An 18,713-nucleotide genomic window follows, 5' to 3' on the forward strand; every position below is an offset into this window, starting at 1 on the left:
GGAAGTGCATGTTTCCATGGCTGCTGACGTGACTCGGCGCGGAGGGGGCGGGGCTTCGCGGGCTCGGAGCGGCGGTGACGCCGTCGGTCAGTCCGGACGGATCGTCGGAGCAGCGGCAGCAGGACGGAGCTCTCCCCGCCTCTGCGCTGCAGCCTGACGGACCTACACCGCTGCGGCCACGGGGCGTGCGGGGATCTACCGGGACCTGGACCTGAGTGGACCCGGGACCGATCTGCCGGATTGATTTCATCTGTTTGTCCGCAGGAGGACCGTTGGACACCGGTTGATCCTGGAGCTGCAGCTCGAGGATCTGAGCACTTTGTGACCGAGTGTGTTTCACCCGCTTTCTACCCAGAACAGCTGAGCCGGGATAACTGACCCGGGATAACTGACCCAGGTGACTGACCCAGGTGACTGACCCGGGATAACTGACCCGGGTGACTGACCCGGGATAACTGACCCGGGATAACTGACCCGGGATAACTGACCCAGGTGACTGACCCAGGTGACTGACCCGGGATAACTGACCCGGGTGACTGACCCGGGATAACTGACCCAGGTGACTGACCCAGGTGACTGACCCGGGATAACTGACCCGGGTGACTGACCCGGGATAACTGACCCGGGATAACTGACCCGGGATAACTGACCCAGGTGACTGACCCGGGATAACTGACCCGGGATAACTGACCCAGGTGACTGACCCAGGATAACTGACCCAGGATAACTGACCCGGGATAACTGACCCGGGATAACTGACCCAGGTGACTGACCCAGGATAACTGACCCGGGATAACTGACCCGGGATAACTGACCCAGGTGACTCCTCTCAGCTCCGCACAATGCTCCTGAAGTCCTGCGGACCCTCCGGACCCTGATGCTGCAGAGACCCTGAGGTCCCACCGGAGACTGACGGAGGACATGCTGCTGTCCGCGCCCTCCAGGCGGGACACGGACGGCCGCTGCAGCCGGGACAGAGCGGCTGCGGACGCGGAGGCGGCGGAGCGGCTGCGCTCGGTGCGGGACAGGCTGGAGGCCACGGTGTCCGGGCTCGGGGAGCTGGAGTACCTGCGGCAGCGGCAGGAGGTGCTGGTCCGAGCCGCGCTAGAGCTCCGGGAGGCGGAGGAGGAGGAGGAGCAGCGGAGGGAGGCTCAGCTGAGCTCCGAGGAGAAGCTGCTGGAGGAGAACATCCTGCTGCTCAGGAAACAGCTGGTAGGTCCTGACCTGTCTGTCCCATGACCTCTGACCTCTCTGACCCCAGTCTGCACGGGATGACTCAGGTGTGCGGTGTGAGGTCAAAGGTCATAGGTGAGGGCGGGGTCAGTCAGTTTTTTACGAAAGAAACAGAAGACGTGATGAAGAGTGATGAAGGTTAGAGAAGAGACGGATTTGATTTGACTCTGAACTGAAATGAGTTAAAAATGAAAAACATCACTGACACATGAAGCTCAAAGCAGGAGCGTGAGTCTGACCCCCTCAGTGAGGCAGAGGATGGACAGATGAAGGCTGTTCCTCATCTCTCGTTTTTATTGGCCTCAGAGTCCAGTTCAGGTCTGGTCTTCTTCAGACTCTGCGGAGGACTGAGGGACCTGGTCAAAACGAGCCTGTTGTTATGTTGTGGGTCAGTTCGACCTGAGACCTGAGGTTTGTATCAGTGAAGGCTGTGAAATCAGTTCATACATGTGTTTTAAAAAGGACCGAGACCAGAACCCTGAGGTTCTCCGTCACAGACGTCCGTAGACAGGAGCAGAACGTCCCCTCAGAACGGAGACGCTTCAGTCTCAGTCTCTTTATGTTTCTATTAAAACATAAAGAATAAATGTTGGGAGTGAATCACAGCTGAGTCCTTAATGATTCATTAGTGTCTTTAACCAGACAATAAACACAAAGACGATGGGGGGGGGGGGGGGGGGGGGGTCTGATCTGGTCTGATCCTCTGCCCCCCGCGGCTCAGAGAGGATGCTGGGAGTCTCTGACTCCAGGTTTAAGATATTTAACCAGGGAGGAGGGGGAGGGGGTGTGTGTGTGTGTGTGTGAAATCTAAACACCCGCTTTCAATTAAAGAGGCGTGATGAGCCATCGTGGCCTGAAGCAGCTCAGACAGGATGAACACACACACACACACACACACACACACACACACACACTCTGGTCTCCTGGTTGGTTTGTTTCCAGTCTGGAGTTTGGAGCCTGTGTAAACCTGTCAGCCATTGTGATCAGTCGTCTCAGGTCATGTGACTCAATCAATCAATAAGTTGATTGATTGATAGTTGATTGGTTATGTGAGGGGCGGGGCCTGGTGGGGGGGGCTGCAGTGTTCAGCTCAGATCAGTCTCTGGTGAACTGTGTGCAGTCTCCACTTGGTCGTTTTCGTTGGCGTCTTTGTGTAAATGATTCTTCTTCTTCTTTGGTGTTTGTGTTCCTCTGGATTTGCAGCAGTGGCACAATAGAAACGCCATCGACACGTTCACCGACTGAATCTCCAGACGGACCTGGTCCAATCCCAGGAGCTGTCAGAGTAAAGAGGTTGGTCTCCACAGATGATCCAGTGACGTCTCAGAGTCTCAGAGCAGGAAACTAAAAACAAACTGACGCCAGTTTGAATCTCAGTCGTTAAACCTCCTCAGTGAACCTGGACCTGAAACCTGATCAGACCTGCTCCGTGTTCAGGAGGAGGTCTGGACCAGTCTTCTTCTAGAGCAGCTTCAGCTCAGACACAGTCTGATGTCTGGTCTCAGTCCACAGGTCTGACTGGACCACTCCAGAAGGTGGATTTACTCTGATGTTCAGGGTCATCAGCAGCTCCTCCTGATCTTCAGCAGGTGGACAGACACCCTGACCTGGTCCTGAAGAGACCTGGATAAACCACGATGTGAACCTTTCCAGGTCCAGGTCCTGATGCTCCTCCACCTGCTCCACATGCTCCACCTGTGGGAGGAGGTTTCTGTTTACACCTCACAGATCTGCAGGTTCTTCATCAGCTCAGCCTCAGTCTCATCAGACCATCGTGTTCCTGAAGTGCAGTGGAGGTCAGGGATGCAGCAGCTTCCTCTGTGGTCTCCTTGGCAACAGGACTCCAGGCTGATGTGTGGTGGACTCATGAACAGATGTGGACCAGCTCCTTCAGCTGTGACACTGATTCTCTGGAGTTAGTCTTCTTCTAGACCTAAACCATCTCCACCTAGACTGTGGACTGATGAAGATCTGAACTCTCTGACTCTTTCAGCTTCATCATCATCAACTCAGAGTCACAGTATCTCTGACTCACAGCCTCCAGTCTGGTCTCACTGAGTCCAGGTCTGATCCTGAGTCCAACAGCAGCTTCTTCTTCACTGGTTATATCACTGTCCGTAATGTTTCAGCTTTGATTGGATTTGTCGTGTCACATGATCCGACCCTTCACACCAGCTCCTGTTTCCTGCAGGATGAGTGGTCAGCTGACTGTCAGCTGTCGTCTCTGTGCTGCGTTCAAGTGCAACTTTTAACACGTGAGGCGACACCTCTGTGTGTCACTGTGAGAGCTTTGAAGTCGGGTGAGCGTGAAATCAAACACCGAGAGGAGCCTCGGTCTGGAGAGTCCTGGAGAGTTCTGGAGAGGTTTCAAGGCCTTAAAATACCCTCAACACAGTTACATCATCTGACACGTTAGGTTCTCCTGAGGCTCAGGTCCAGGTCCTGCTGACCCTCTTTGTGTTGAGATCTTCTGCTGTTGTGTTCAGGTGCTTCATGTTGATGTGAGTCTCCAACACCTCGAGCAGTTTCAGCAGCTGGGTTGTGTTTTGGAGGATCGGCTCATGTGTCACAGACCTCAGCTCCTCGTTGTGTTTTCACAGAGAGGATATGTTGTTGAAGGAAACCTGATCCCAGATCTGATCCCAGATCACTCTTCTCCACTCTTCTTCTTCCACTTCAGACCTCTCTGTCTGTTGTGTTTTTGGACGCTGCTGCAGCTGCAGCTCCAAACTTGAATCTGGAGCAGATTAGCGACCTCCCCTCCCCCTCCTCTCCACCCCCCTCCACCCCTCCACCCCCCCACCCCCACCCCCAACCCCACTCCTCTAAGCAGTAACAAATGGAGATTCCTGTGAGCTGCTGGAAACTCTGCAGATCAACTTTCAGCTCTGTGACGCAGCAGCTGAGGCAGAGTCTCAGCAAACTGTTGAAACAGCACAGGAAACACAGGAGACTGGTCCTGGTCCTGGTCCTGGTCCTGGTCCTGGTCCTGGTCCTGGTCCTGGACCTGGTCCTGGTCCTGGTCCTGGTCCTGGTCTGTGCTCGACTTCATGTTAAACCATTAAAACCTGGAGTTGATCTAGTTCTCATGATTTTAAACCTGTTGATGGTCGGGTCAGCAGTGACCTCTGCAGACAGTGGTTTTATTTAGAGGGTCCATCTGTCATGTGGGACTCAGACTCTGTTGCCATGGTAATACACTTTGTTATGGATGAGAGAAAAAATCATATCCTGCATAGTAGGAGACTTTTATTTTGAAGTGTGAGGACTAAAGGTGTGGTCACTGTCTGATGAGGTAATAAAAGATCAACAGCACATGAGAGTCTGCTGCTGTGACCAGGACTAAAACACCAAACAACGACCTCTGACCTCTGAACCCACTGCAGCAGCTGAGAACAGGAAACTGTGGTGGTTCAGCGCGGACGCTCGTTCACTGGACACGTGAGAAAAAACCACGGTAACAGAACGAGGTCTGGTCTCTACAAACTGCTGCTGGTGTGTTTGATGAACCTCGCTCCTCCTGCACAGGGAGGTCAGAGGTCAGTCTGCTGAGCCAGTAAAACACCGGGCTGACAGGAAGTGTGTGTGTGTGACATCACTTTCTGTAGCATCAGTGGGCGGGGCTTGACTCTTGCTGTCAGCTGGTTGACTGACAGGAGAAACAACTGGACGAGCGTGTTTGAACATGCTGCTCATTCCAGAGAGCAGCTGCTGCTACACACACACGCACACACACACACACAGATACACACACACACACACAAACACACACACACAGATATATACACACACACACACACACAGATACACAAACAAACACACACACACACAGATATATACACACACACACACACACAGATACACACACACACACACACACAAATACAAAAACACACACACACACACACAGATACACAAACACACACACACACACACACACAGATCATGTATCAGTGATCATGTATCAATGATCATGTATCAATGATCATGTATCAATGATCATGTATTGGTGATCAGCAGCAGCAGTTGTGTTTCTGTTTCTCTGCAGCAGCTCAGTCGCAGGAATGCAGCACATGACCTGTGAGCAGTTCTGCATAACCCGCATGTTTTCCATCTCAGGAGGGGGGAGGGTGTGATTCAGACTGTGTGTGTCTGTCTGTGTGTGTGTGTGTGTGTGTGTCTGTCTGTGTGTGTGTGTATGTATTTACATCTTTACTCTGGTCAAAGTTCTAGATAATAAATATAATAATATAAACAATGTGGTTATTTGAAGACACAGAGTGAAGTCACATGACCTCCTTCACGTCCTTGTGTTTGCTGATTTCTGTCGTCTTTATTAAAACACGCACAGCAGAGCTCACACAGTCGTTTGTTGTGTGATGTTGTTTGACTTTGTTTCGTTTGGAATCATTCATCCACTGGGTTTTCCTGTCTGTGTGTTCCGGTTTGTTTCCTCTGGTCCCCTCTGGGATCAGGACTCGGTTCTGTTGTCTTGGACCAAAGAGCTGAAATAAACTGAGTGTGTGTTTTCAGAACTGTCTGAGGCGGAGGGACGCTGGTCTCATCAGTCAGCTCCAGGAGCTGGACCGTCAGATCAGTGACCTGCGACTGGACACCGAGGCATCACATGACCAGCTGGAGACCGACAGCCGACCAAGCTCAGGTACATCAAACCCCCAGAGACCTAACAACCGGAGACAGTTCACCTGTGACTGATCAGAAACACCAGTAAAAACCTGATCTGGGTTTTTAACAGACCTGAGGAACATCTGTTCTCTGCTTTAAATACATTCAGATGTATCTGCAGTAACTTTGTACTTGTGCTCTCATCCTGAAGCTGCTGTTGTCATCATGTTCCTCCTCCCCAGTAACTTTATGTCCTCATTTTCTCTTTTCTCTTCTCTTTACCAAAACATCCAATAAATAGTACATTTTTAAAATAAAGTATCTTAAAAAACTATTTTAATAAGGCTGAAATGAGACTATGTCATCCTACAATAACAACAACTCTCTTCACATGAATCAGTCAGTAACAATGATCAGGTGATTTAATATATGACAGTATATGACTCACAGGGGACAAAGACTTTGACGCTTGAAGTACCTTTACCTGTCAGTGCTGTAGTACTTTTACCATCGTGTGTTGTTGGTGTGTAGTGAGGACAGTTTGTGGAGACAGTTGGTTTTGTCATTAATTCCTAGAGAACTGGTAAAAGTGTGTGATGAGCTGTTTAGAGACGATTGTGTAGAGAACTGCATCATCTGCATACAGGTGAATCTTTGCTGCTCAACATTCATCTTAAAGCTCCACACAGTCTAAAGGTTTTTAAAGCTCCACACAGTCTAAAGGTTTTTAAAGCTCCACCCAGTCTAAAGGTTTTTAAAGCTCCACCCAGTCTAAAGGTTTTTAAAGCTCCACCCAGTCTAAAGGTAGATGTCCATGTGTTTGTGATTATAAAGCAGGTCTAGGTTCTATATTAGTACTGTGAAAGTATCAAAGCCTCAGTCCACAGAGAAATGCACACAGCCTGTATTCAGACACTGAGCCTTAAAACCAGCCGTCAGGACTTCTGGAACTTTATGATGTCACAACAAAAAAGTCAAACCCCCCCCCCCAACCCCCACCCCCAGCCACGCCCCAAATCCTGCCCACCTGGACCCATGATCCCACCTTGCAGGATTTGGTTTCTCTGAGTGTTTACCTGAAATCTGCAGTATTTTTATTGGATCGCTCAGAAAACAGTCAGCCAATCAGAGGAGTTAAAAAGTCACATCTGTTAAATATGAGCAGTATTTGTCATCTGGGCTTCCATACATCACAGGGCTAAAACAGTGTGGTTACAGGTGTTTTAATGGTCATGACATCACTTCCTGTCTGTGTCTCTCAGGTTTCTATGAGCTGAGTGACGGGGCGTCCGGCTCTCTCTCTAACTCGTCTAACTCAGTCTTCAGTGAGTGTTTCTGCTCGACGGTGGACGCTGACGGACGCCTCCCGTCTACAGGTACACACCCACCCCCACCAGACGCTGCAGTGGTTACACAAATCAGCAGAGGTTAAAGGTCAGAGGTCAGAGTCTGAGAGGACACAGAGGAGCTCAGGAATCCTGCATCCTGTGAACAGAGCTCAAGGAGGTCAGCTGGTCTGTTTCCGTCCAATCATCTGCCAGAAAGAAAAAGCTTCCTCTGAGGAGTTAGGGTAACACGAGGGACAGCTGCTCCGAGTCCCAGTCCCAGTCCCAGTCCAAGTCCAAGTCCCGGTCCAAGTCCCGGTCCAAGTCCCGGTCCAAGTCCCAGTCCAAGTCCAAGTCCAAGTCCAAGTCCAAGTCCCAGTCCAAGTCAAAGTCCAAGAATGGCTCCACAGGTTCCACCTGCAGTGACTCCAGCTGTTTCACTGAGTCAGGATTCTGTTCAGACTCTGGTTCTGGTAAATAAACTGTTTCTGTATGAAACTAGACCAGGATCTGTCTCAAACCTGAACCCAGAGCTGTGAGGGTCTGAACCCCGACTGGATACTCAGAGAAACACACAGTTAAACCTGCAGCAGGTTCAGTTTGGATCTAATCACACACACAAAACATGTTGATGACATCTTAACCTCCAGTTATTAATATGAATGAATGAATGATGTTGGATTTAATGTGCTCATCAGGGCACTTGACTCTCACAGTTGTAGTTAAATGTGTTTCAGTTTACTGAGAACTTTTTTTTTTTACCAGGGTCAGGAAGTGACCCCTGCTCTCTGGTGCCAGACACTCTGACCTTTAACCCCACTGCAGCAGATCTGTCTAAATCCAGCTCCTCATTCTCTAAACAAACGTTCGCTCTGACCTCGCTCGGTCGCCCGTGACGTCTAACAGCTCTGTCAACACTGCGCTGAAGTACATGTGTGATGTACCTCACTGTTTCCATTTCATGTGACTTTGTACTTCTACTTCATTTCACTCCATCACTCTTTGTTGTACTGCACTACATCTGACCACCACTCGTCCAGTTAAGATCATGATGATGAGCTTCTATAAAATATAAATATGAAAAAAAAAAAAGATTTTGGGCAGGAATAAAACAGCAAATACAGGTCATGTATCAAAAAATATGAACAATAAAAAATATATAAAGTAAAATAACAGCAAAATTTCATCAGTAATAATCCTCCAGTAATATAATAAATACCAGTACTCAGGACCAGGGTTGTAGTGGAGGATCAGCCTCGGCTAGAGTCTCCATGTCAGACCTGTGGTACATGTGATGTCATCAGCTTGAATCACCTGAACGCCTCATGCCAGCAGATCCTCCAGGTTCTGTTCTAAATTTCATTTCATTTATTTCACAAGAATCAGAATGAAAGACAAAAAAGCACAAACATGACGACATGAGTGGAAATGAAAATGTCAATAAGCTTCAGTCACAGTTTCAGCCACAGAACAACTAAATCCTAAAACCTAAAAAGAAAAACGAAATGGTCTAAAACATCTGTGAGTGAAATAACAGCACAGAAAGTGTCCAGTTCTGAAGAGGGAAGAAGTTTTAGTATCAACTACTGCTTTAGGTTCTTATTAAAACAGACAGATTCAGTCCCAGTCTCCTCACCTGTGACCCTCTGCACACCACAACTCTACATCCAGGTTTACGTCTCATACTCTTTATAAGATGCTGTTTTCTGGTCTTGTATGTGTGTGAGGGAAGTTCAGCTGGAATCAGGTCACACTCACATTTAGTTTAAATACAACACTACACATCCATTATACAAGCACTTCAGATGACTGTAACAGTGGATCAGGGGGTTAACTGTCTCACTTTCTCCTGCAGATTCTTTAGTTTCTCCTGATAACCAGTAAAGTTTGACACCAAGTAATATTACAGTCATTTACATGAGGCTCAGTTAAGGACCGATAAAAGGTTGGAACACTCATGTTCTGGATTTAGTGTTTTAACTAAACATGACATTAAACATGATAGAAGCTATGTTGAGAACCACCTACTGACCTGCTGCCTCCTACATACTCACTGAGTATATACTGTATACTACCTATTACATGAACACATTAGTATGACATCACCAAGCTGTGTTCACACTGGAGTATACAGCCAGTATCCCAGAATGCATTTCACATGAACTGACAGCGACGCCTGGCAGGGATTTTAGAGAAGGCTGAAAGCTGTTCAAATATTCACTAATAACACTGTTAATAGGTCACTTTTTAAATTTTGAACATTTTTCAGGTGAGAATTTAACCGTATAAACTCACAAGTTTCAGTCCGTATATATAAGTAACGTCTATTTGTAAATGTGCTGTGATGAGGGGGGCAGCCAGCCGGTGTAGTGTACAGAGACGTCCTGGGTCCAGAGGAGCAAATTGTCATTTGTACACGATTTGTTGCTGGCTACTGCCGGGAGCCCCGTTGCCTGCTATTGTGGTTTGAAGAGTTGCAATGCATCATGGGGCACTTTAGTGTGTCCAGTATGGTCATGGTGGATACTGAGAAATTCTTGCTAATCTAGTTAACATCCATGTATTTCTCACTTACACAAAATTCACACTATGCAGCTGGAACGCACAACATGTTCATTTTGATGTCACACTCAGTCTGAATAGTACGTTAGTAGACGGTTCTGAACACAAACAAACTCATGAGGCAAATTTACGGTGGCCCAGAGAGCTCAACACACTGCAACTTAACAAAAAAGTGATGGACCTGGTGTCCACTTTTTTTGTCCCCTGGAAACACTTGTGTTGTATTAATACGTGTTGTCAAACTGATGAAGATGTTTTCTGTATTAGTTTGTTTTTTGAGTGTTTTAGCTCTCAGGGCCACCGTACTATTTGACCTAATTTACTCTGAACAGTGAATAAATGACAGTCGGTTATATTCTACATCCTTGTCTCTTTACACTGTTTCTCGTCTTTTACTGTTTTATTTCTGTCTGAATTTTGAATTGTGCATCTAATCAGATCTGCTGCTGTTTAAATCAGGACCAGGGTGAATGTGAAGAGTTAACATTTCACAGCACACTGTCTCCACACAAAAGAATTTTCCACTTACTAATGCTTATACTCTCCATCCACAGCTGAACCAAACAGGGTCATTACCACACTCAACAGACCATTTCATCAGAACTGCATTGCTTGGAAACAGCTCTGTCCAAGTTAACTTCCTGTCAGCTGTTGAGATTAGGAAACACTGCAACACTGAAATAAACTGAGATCCATTCAGACTGTTTATGTTTGAAACTGTGAAATGTTTGGCAGTCTGGTTCACAGCAGACCTGGACCTGAAATCATCCAAAGTCCTAAAATAAGAACTGTGACCATCCAGCTGTGTCTGGATCTGATCTCTGGTCTCTAACCTCCTTCTCGTTCTCCCTCAGATGAGCTGGCCAGCTGTTTGGAGTGTGACGGTCTGGTTGGAGGACTTTGTGATGACTTGACTTCTGCTACAGTTCGTCGCTCACACTCAGCTCCTCACCCGCCCACCCTGGATCCTGTCCCCTTAGTGGCCTCCTGTGACTCCCAGTCTAAGTACCACTGCGACCTGGTGGCCCGTAATGGCAGCGACGTGTACCGGTACCCGAGCCCACTGCATGCTGTGGCCGTCCAGAACCCCATCTTCCTCCAGATGTTGAGTCATGGGGGTCACTGCAGAGACGAAGGCCTTCTGAAAGCCATTGAGGCTGGTGTTGAAGGGCTCAAACCAGAATCTTCCTCTCTTCCTGCTTCAGTTTCAGCTCCTCTTGTAGCTCAGAGCTCCTCCTGGCCAGCCCCTTCTTCTTCTTCTTCTTCTTCCCAGACCCCTTGTCATAAGCGTCTGGACAGCTACATCTACAGTTTGCTGCAGCGGAGAGCCCTGCCCATCAGGACCAGCAAACCCAGGACCAGCATTAGCACTGATCCGTCAAAGAGCATTCTGAGGCAGGCAAGTCTCTGTGTGAGGCAGGTCTCTGTTCCCAGCTCTGGCTCCGGTTTAGGGACTGTGAGGGGGTTTGAACTCAAACCCTCCCTTGCAGCAGGAGGAGGATCAGCAGACTGTGCTCCCACCTTGTCTCCTCAGAGGCAGTGGTCAGTGGAAAGTAAAGGTGAAGAACAAGAGACCCAAAGTGGCTTCAAACATAACAACAGTGACTTGGCACCAAACCAGAACGGTAACATTATCCAGAGTGACTGTTTGTTCACCAACAAGGACGTAAACACAGGCTCCAACAGTCTGATGAAAAAGAAGAGCAAAGGGCTTCCCTCAGCAGTGTCCACCGCCACTCTGCCTAAAGACTTCAGGGAGCTGGGCAGTCCCAAAGCCAACTCCACCCCCAAAGAGTCCAAGCAGCCATGTTACCCCTCTGACCAGGAACTGCTCCTCAGATCACCTCCAATTGTTAATACACAATCAGCCAATCCTACAAACAGTCCTAGGCCTCTCCAAATGGACCAGACAGAGAAGGCTGATAGGTCAGTGCCAGAGCTGGCCAGTGTAGGGTCTTCCTCCCAGAGTCAGGACGAAGCAGGAGGAGACGAAGGAGAACGAGGAGGAAGTCACATGGTTAATGCTGAGTACATCCCTGCCCAGCGGCAGAGCATTAAACTCCGCAAGGGTGGCAGCAAAAATATCAAGACAGTCAAGGTGAAGAGCACCACTATGATGAAGACAAGTCGGGCCTCTGATCACAGTGAGCCCACAGAGAAAAAAGGGGAAAAATCCCACCACAGGACCAGCTCTAAAAAGTCCTGGCTGCTGGAAGACGGAGGCTCCACCCACATTAAAGTCTCCAAGAGAGCACCTGGTGGGGCTCCTCCTGGGGTGTCCTCCTCCAGAATCAACAGACGCCTACCTGTGGCCATCCCAGAGGGTCGAGTCCTTGACAAGCACACAACATCGACACTTAGCAGCGTGCGGTCAGGTGTATCTAAGCACCATCACCATGGTAACGCCCACCATTACAGTGGTAACCACCACCATCACAGTCACCATCATCATCATCACCACGGGCGTGACCAGGTCGTGGTCATTGCCAAACCAAAACACAAACGAAATGATTACCGGCGGTTACGTGCGATCATGGAGGTCCCGTATGATGAGGTGTTCAGGCGCACTCAGCGGCGGCAGAGAAGAGAGCTTCTCAGCCATTCTGCAGCCAGCGTGTACCTCCCCTCCGGTGGACAGCTGAGCAGCCCGTACTCTTACGCTGGAGGAAGTGACTCAGAGTATTCAGCCGAGTGCGCATCGCTCTTTCACTCCACCATTGTGGACACCAGTGAGGACGAGAGGTCCAATTACACCACCAACTGCTTCGGAGACAGTGAGTCCAGTGAGGAGGAGTATGTGGAGGAGAGCACCACCACCAGCGATACTGAGGAGAGTGGAGGAGGTGGGGCTGGGGGTAGGACAGGTGGAATGGGCAGAGGGTGGAGCCAATTAGGGGCATCGGGGGCCAGGCCGGTGGGGCAGGAAATGACTCCAGCTCAGGCAAAGGCCTTTGTCAAGATTAAGGCCTCTCACAACCTGAAGAAGAAGATCCTGAGGTTCAGGACGGGCTCACTCAAACTCATGACCACTGTGTGAGTCAACTGGAGGCAGGCAGTCTCCCTGTCAAACTGGACCAGAGCCATATCAGCTGGGGTGTCTTACCCATGCACTTGTAATGTACCTGAACCAAACCCAACTATAAACCAAATCTAATGTAAAAACGGACAGTCCTGTGGTAGGACAGGTGCTACATGGGACACATATGAAGTGGAAAAACATCTTTCTACTGACATTTAAACCAACCCCAAGCCTCTTTAGTCTGAGAGACAAATCCCAACCAGTCATCCATCTTTGTAAAAATATATGTGATATTTGTCCAGGCTGATCCTTGACAAGAAAACAAAGTCCTTAAGGATTTTATCTTCATCATATCCTTTCTAAACCGTCTGTTTTCACCAGTCGAGTCCATCTGAATGGCTCATTGTTGTTGTCATCATGACTTCAGGACTAGAGATTTTTTGATTGCTCTGACAAGTTGTGAAGTCTGTGGCTTCATCATATTTCCTTGTGTGTCCTTCAATACGACATTTGAATGCTAAAGAGAGAACAAGGAGGAATCTTGTGGTTAACATTTTTGTTGTCAGTAACCTTGCAGCCGGGCTCATAAACCACTTGATTTGCAACCATATCATCTCATCAGCTTCCTGTGTCTAAATTTACCTTCATGTGGATCATGTGTGGTTTCACTTTTCAAAAAAGGAGCTATTTGTAAGTTTTGCTATCACTACATAGCTAACGTTTTCATCACTAGTCTTGCTGAGAGCTTCGGTCATTGTTGTGTTTACAGTACAATAGGTTAGATACGACCTCTGAGCAGCTATTTCCTCACGGCAGAAGAAGTAGCTGTGAATTGGTATCAGAAAGTGATGAGACAGGCCGACTGGACAGAGCTAGCTGGTTAGCATGCTCACTTCAGTATACGTAAAGACACTAATGAAAACAAATGGGTTGCTTTCCACTGCTGTTGGTGAGTAGATGAATTAAGTTTGGTGAGTGGTGTTTAGCTCAGTGGGTGGAGCGCCCGCCCCATGTGTTGAGGCTGTAGTCCTGGTTCGAATCTCGCTCCGGGCGGCCCTGTGCTGCGTGTCGTTCCCCCTCTCTCTGCCTCCCCATTTCCTGTCTCTCTCGACTGCCCTATCAATAAAGGTGTAAAGGCCAAAAAATAATATTTAAAAAAAAAAGCACTGGGCTGTTCACACGGACTCTACGAGCAAACATGATCAACATGACGAAAGTTCCAATCTGCAATCCCAGTTCATGATATCAAACAAATCAACATGGCTGCTTAAACAGTTATCAGTTATCACTTTAACACCTTCAGACTTTATGAATGTCATGCTGGTCTTCGGTGGTTATCTTTTTGAGCCCCTCGGTCTTACAAGCAGCCAAACAAACATGCTTCTCATTTCCAGCATCCCACATTTACAACAAACAGGTAAAGGGTTGGTCCCCCCCCATCTCTCCTGGCCCAACAAGTGCCTCAGCCAATGTAAACCTGGCTTTTAGACCTGAGAGTTGGACTCAAGGCCTCAGAATGCTTCAAACAAAAACCTGGATCAGGTGTTTACATGCCACAGGATCCTGGTGTCTGTTGAGGTCCCTCTGCTAGTATATCCAGGTTTCACAAAACCAGGATGTCACTGTTTAAAGTGGGTGTGATTGTTGAAAATTCACCGTCAGGAAGTAGGTTTCAGAAGCTGTTAGATGATCTGAAAGGCACTTTGTTTGAAGCAGACTGAGGCCTTTGGTGTTTCTATGGGACCTGGTGGTCTCTGGTCTCTGGTGGAGGGAGGTTTTAGTCAGGTTCTTCAGAGAGTTCTTTGGAAGCTTCTTCAGATGGTTCCTCAAATGTTTCTTAAGACATTTCCTAATGTCTCCTGATGGTTCTTTAGAAAGTTGTCCAGAGGGTTCTTCAGATGTTCCTACGTTAGGTTGAGGGTTGAGGTCGGATCTCTCTGCAGTAATCTCTTTATTTCCTGCACTTTGAGACAAACTGTCAGCAGACGGGGGGATGATGGGACCCTGTTAATCTGTTGTTTGTATGTAGCCTTGTTTTATATTTATTACCACACAAACTTGTGCCCTTTGCTGTAGCGCACCGACACAGCACACCAAACGTCTGTAAATGCTTCTCTTTATGTTAGATGACCCTGCTTTAAGTTGTTTTGGGTTTTTTTTGTTTGTTTTTTTTTGAAGAAAGCTATTTAAAACCTAATATATTTGCTTGGTATGTATTGGATACCACACATGGTACTAACGCACTGACAGCTGGCGGAGTTTTACTGAGCCTGAGCTGCAGTTTTTATAATGGTTCTATACTAAGTCTGATGTGTCTTTCTTAATACTTCCACCACTGTTGCCACAATAACCTATTTATACAGCATTTAGAGGTGAAAACCAGACTAACATTTGGTCTTTTTTTTGCAAAGTTTTCATTGTCACTGCTGAGGGAATATCTTGTCCTCAGGTTTTTGTGATTTTCCTGCTTTGAAATCAGTGAAATGGCCTGTTTCTATATGAGGTGTTCTCAATCCAGCAGAACGTTTTCTTTCTTCAAACAGCTGGCGCCTCAGAAATACAAGGGTTTTAACTGTTTTATTACAAATTTTTTGTGTCAATATCACAACACGTTGCTGTTCTATATTAAATCTACAGCAGTGTAAAATCAAGTTGGTGAAATACTCTTCAACCCTCGACTAAATGTAATCTGGACATTTAAAAAACATCAACTAAACCAAGCCTGGTTTTATCTGAGGAGCCCAAGAATCACCTGAAATCACCAAAGCTGTACGTTCACAGTAAACCAGGAGGGAAGTCACTTATAACGTTCATTAAAGCAACGTCCCAACGGTTTGATCAATCATCTTGTTTTCTTTCTTTTCCAGAGTCAGATGCATCAGATGAATTTGTAGCAGCTTGTTACCAAATGAAACCAGATCCAACAGTGTCCAGCTGCTAAAAAATGACTCTGAATTACATGTCTGAGGCTGATGTTAACACGGTGGCTCATTACAGTTACAACAAAGTGAATGCTGTCTTAGACCAAAGACTGGAAGCAGGTGGAAACTGCTAGCCAGTGTTGCTATCAAACAGCTAGCACAGTCAGTGTTTTATTAGGCACTTTGTTAGATGCTTAAAGCTACGTGGTTGATGCTATACTAGTTAAAAATAGTTACATTAGCTATTCACAAACAGCTAGTAAAATCTGTGTTACAGTAGCTGTGTCTAGGTAACTGATGTAATACAATGACGTTCTTAGCTAGTTTGGCACAAACACTAGAGGCAGAGTAGCTTCATTAGAACAGAAAAAAAAATCCTACAAGTCTTCATGTTGTATCTCGTTCATTCAGTGTAGAAATAAACAGGAGACAATGCAGGTTTAGCAGCAGTTAGCATTGAAACTATCAGTCTGACTGCTGCTCCACTTGGTAGCTTTTTCTTTAGGTAGCAAGCAGACATGTTAGCTCTCTAGCTAACAAAAATATTTTCCTTAGTGAAATCAAGTTTGGGGGGTCAGTTAGCTTTAGCTTTGAACAGTCAGATTACGTTTGTACATAATAGATGTACAAAAACTAACATTAGCTTGCTGCTAGCTAATTTTACCATAACTTGTCCTCAGCCTATTGTTGATAACAACATGAGTGTCATGCTTGACAGACACTCTTGGTGAGGCTAGCGGGGCCCCTGCTTCCACTCCTTGTGCTAAGTTAAGCTGAACACATCGTGCACTGGTGACAGTCGCTGATAACTGAGTGCTCAGACTCTGGGAGCACAGGGATCCAGAGGCTGTCACTGAAGGTCTGTTTTCGGTTTCCCTCAGCAGACTCATGCCAACACATCGTTGGGATCTCTCACCAGTTTGCTGGAAGCTCGTTAAATTCATTGTCCTCGTCTCTTGTGGTGCAGAGTTTACATGTTCCAGATATAAACAGCTCCTGCGAAGCCACAGAAAGCTTCTCCTCAGCTGTCACGCCGTCTTTCTGTTGAGATCTATTTTAACTTTCCATTGACTGAGATTTTTTCTGGTTCAACTGTTTTTGTTTTTAACTCCAGTCAGAGTTTAACAACCAAAACCTTCAGCCTAATGTAAAACTTGACTCCTCCATAGGTTCAGCTCCGAGCTGAATAATGACCCAACGGCACCAACTTTACTCCTATAGATGATCATATAAGTGGATGGTACTGATACTGTATGTGTGTATATATCTGTGTATGCCGTCACTGGTGCTTAATCTTTTTATGCTTCATTAAATGTGGACTTTAACATCAACACTGTTCTGGCTTCATCTGTTTCCTCTGACCTCAAATCCTGAATCCTGAATCCTGACAGTCGGGGACTGTGAGGGTTTTGTCCCAGTAGACTTCCAGTAATAACCCGTCTCCCTGCTGCTCGGCCCGATCACAAGAGATTCAGCTGCTTCTCACCCTCCTGACTCTGAATGAAATCGGTCTGCCTGTGTCTGAGTCTCACTGCAGATCATTTATCCATTGATGCAGAATTTCAGAACAAGAGGAGAAAGGAGAAGGTCTGAGGAGAAACTTGATTAAGGGCCCAGGTGAACAGTCTGGTCCAGTCTCAGACTCATTGCTTCTCATTTGGTCTGATTGTGTCCTGGTGCCTCAGATCCACTGGGTTTGTGTCATTGTGTGTCCTTGCTTCTCATCATGTCGTCACATCTCAGTGTTTCTTGTCTCTTGTTTTCTTGCTTCGTGTGCTTTATGCTGTGTTGTGTTGTTGTGTATCATTGTACTTCATTGTCTTATTGTGGCTCATTTGGTCACGTTGTGTGTCACATCTTCTTGCATCTGCTTGTGTCTTGTTTTGTGTGTCTCACTCCATCTCACTGTTGTTCATTGCATCTGGTTTTGTTGTGTTACATCACATGGTCTCTCTTTGTGGAGTCTTGTTGCTTCTCATTTTCTGTTTCTGCATCTCTTTGCATTTTGCTCGTATTTTATTTCTCAATTCTTGTTAAACTTAGTTTTGTCTCATCGTGTTGTTGTGTCGTTGTGTGTCCTATCTCGAGTCTTATTGCAGCTCATTTTGTTTTATTGTGTCATGTTTTGTGCAGGTGTCATTACATTTATATCTTGATTAATCTCATTGTGTCTCATTGTGTGTCTGTGTCTGTTTGTGTTGTATCTTGTGTGTGTGCGTTCTGTGTCTGCAGTAAACATGCAGGGTTTTAATGTTTTATGGTTGACTTTGTTTTCAGAGAAACGACTGTTGACTGAAATTAGTGCAACCACAAATCATCATGTTGATGTTCAGACGGTTCAGAGAGAGTTCAGCTCATCACACACACAGACACACAGAGACACACTCTGATCCTCTACCCAGTGGTGACTTTGTGGATTTGAAGTGAAAGTTGAAGAATTTAATCTGCTGCTCTGATCTGAGACTTCATCATACAAACATCTGCGTAACACAACACAACACAGGCACACACTGTCTGCACTGACAGAACTGTCTCCACAAATTCACACTCATTTCTGTTTTGCTTTATTTGCAGTAGAGGTGAATCTGCAGGACAGAGGTGGTGTGGGTCTGTGTGTGTAGATTATACCAGTGTTGTGATGGTGTGTATAGAAATAGCACCAGTGGCTGCTGACCAACTGGAACTTCAAGGACACACAGGTCTAAAAGTGTGTGTGTGTGTGTGTGTGTGTGTGTGTGTGTCAGTCTGAATCTCTGAATGGTCAGTTTGGCTGGAAACTCCACACACCAACACATATGGTCATGCAGATGGTCTCCCTCACACACACAAACACACACCACATGGACTTACTCTACATGCTTCACCTCCCTGAGTTAAATTCATCTACCTTCATCTCTGTCTAAATGAATCTGACACACACCACAACATTAGAGCTGCTCCACACAAACACACCTGAAAACATGTCACATGACCTTCACCTACACTGAGCATGTGCGAGCCGGTGTAAACAGGAAGCAGGTTGTCTCC

At 46.8% G+C, this 18,713-nt stretch overlaps 1 protein-coding gene across 1 annotated transcript; it reads left to right on the top strand.

Annotated features, from left to right (window-relative positions):
• The first annotated feature begins 377 nt into the window (after positions 1-377).
• dact1 (dishevelled-binding antagonist of beta-catenin 1) lies at positions 378-17,017 on the top strand. The gene is made up of 5 exons (XM_071498592.1): positions 378-532; positions 573-1,212; positions 5,767-5,896; positions 7,122-7,235; positions 10,601-17,017. Exons 2-5 carry the CDS (start codon positions 922-924, stop codon positions 12,781-12,783), a joined length of 2,718 nt encoding a protein of 905 aa, XP_071354693.1. The 5' UTR covers positions 378-532; positions 573-921; the 3' UTR covers positions 12,784-17,017.
• The last annotated feature ends 1,696 nt before the right edge of the window (positions 17,018-18,713 follow it).

The sequence above is a fragment of the Trachinotus anak genome, unplaced genomic scaffold, assembly GCF_046630095.1.
Source record: "Trachinotus anak isolate AG129_WGS33_773 ecotype Australia unplaced genomic scaffold, CSIRO_AGI_Tana_v1 ptg000015l, whole genome shotgun sequence".
NCBI lineage: Eukaryota > Metazoa > Chordata > Actinopteri > Carangiformes > Carangidae > Trachinotus > Trachinotus anak.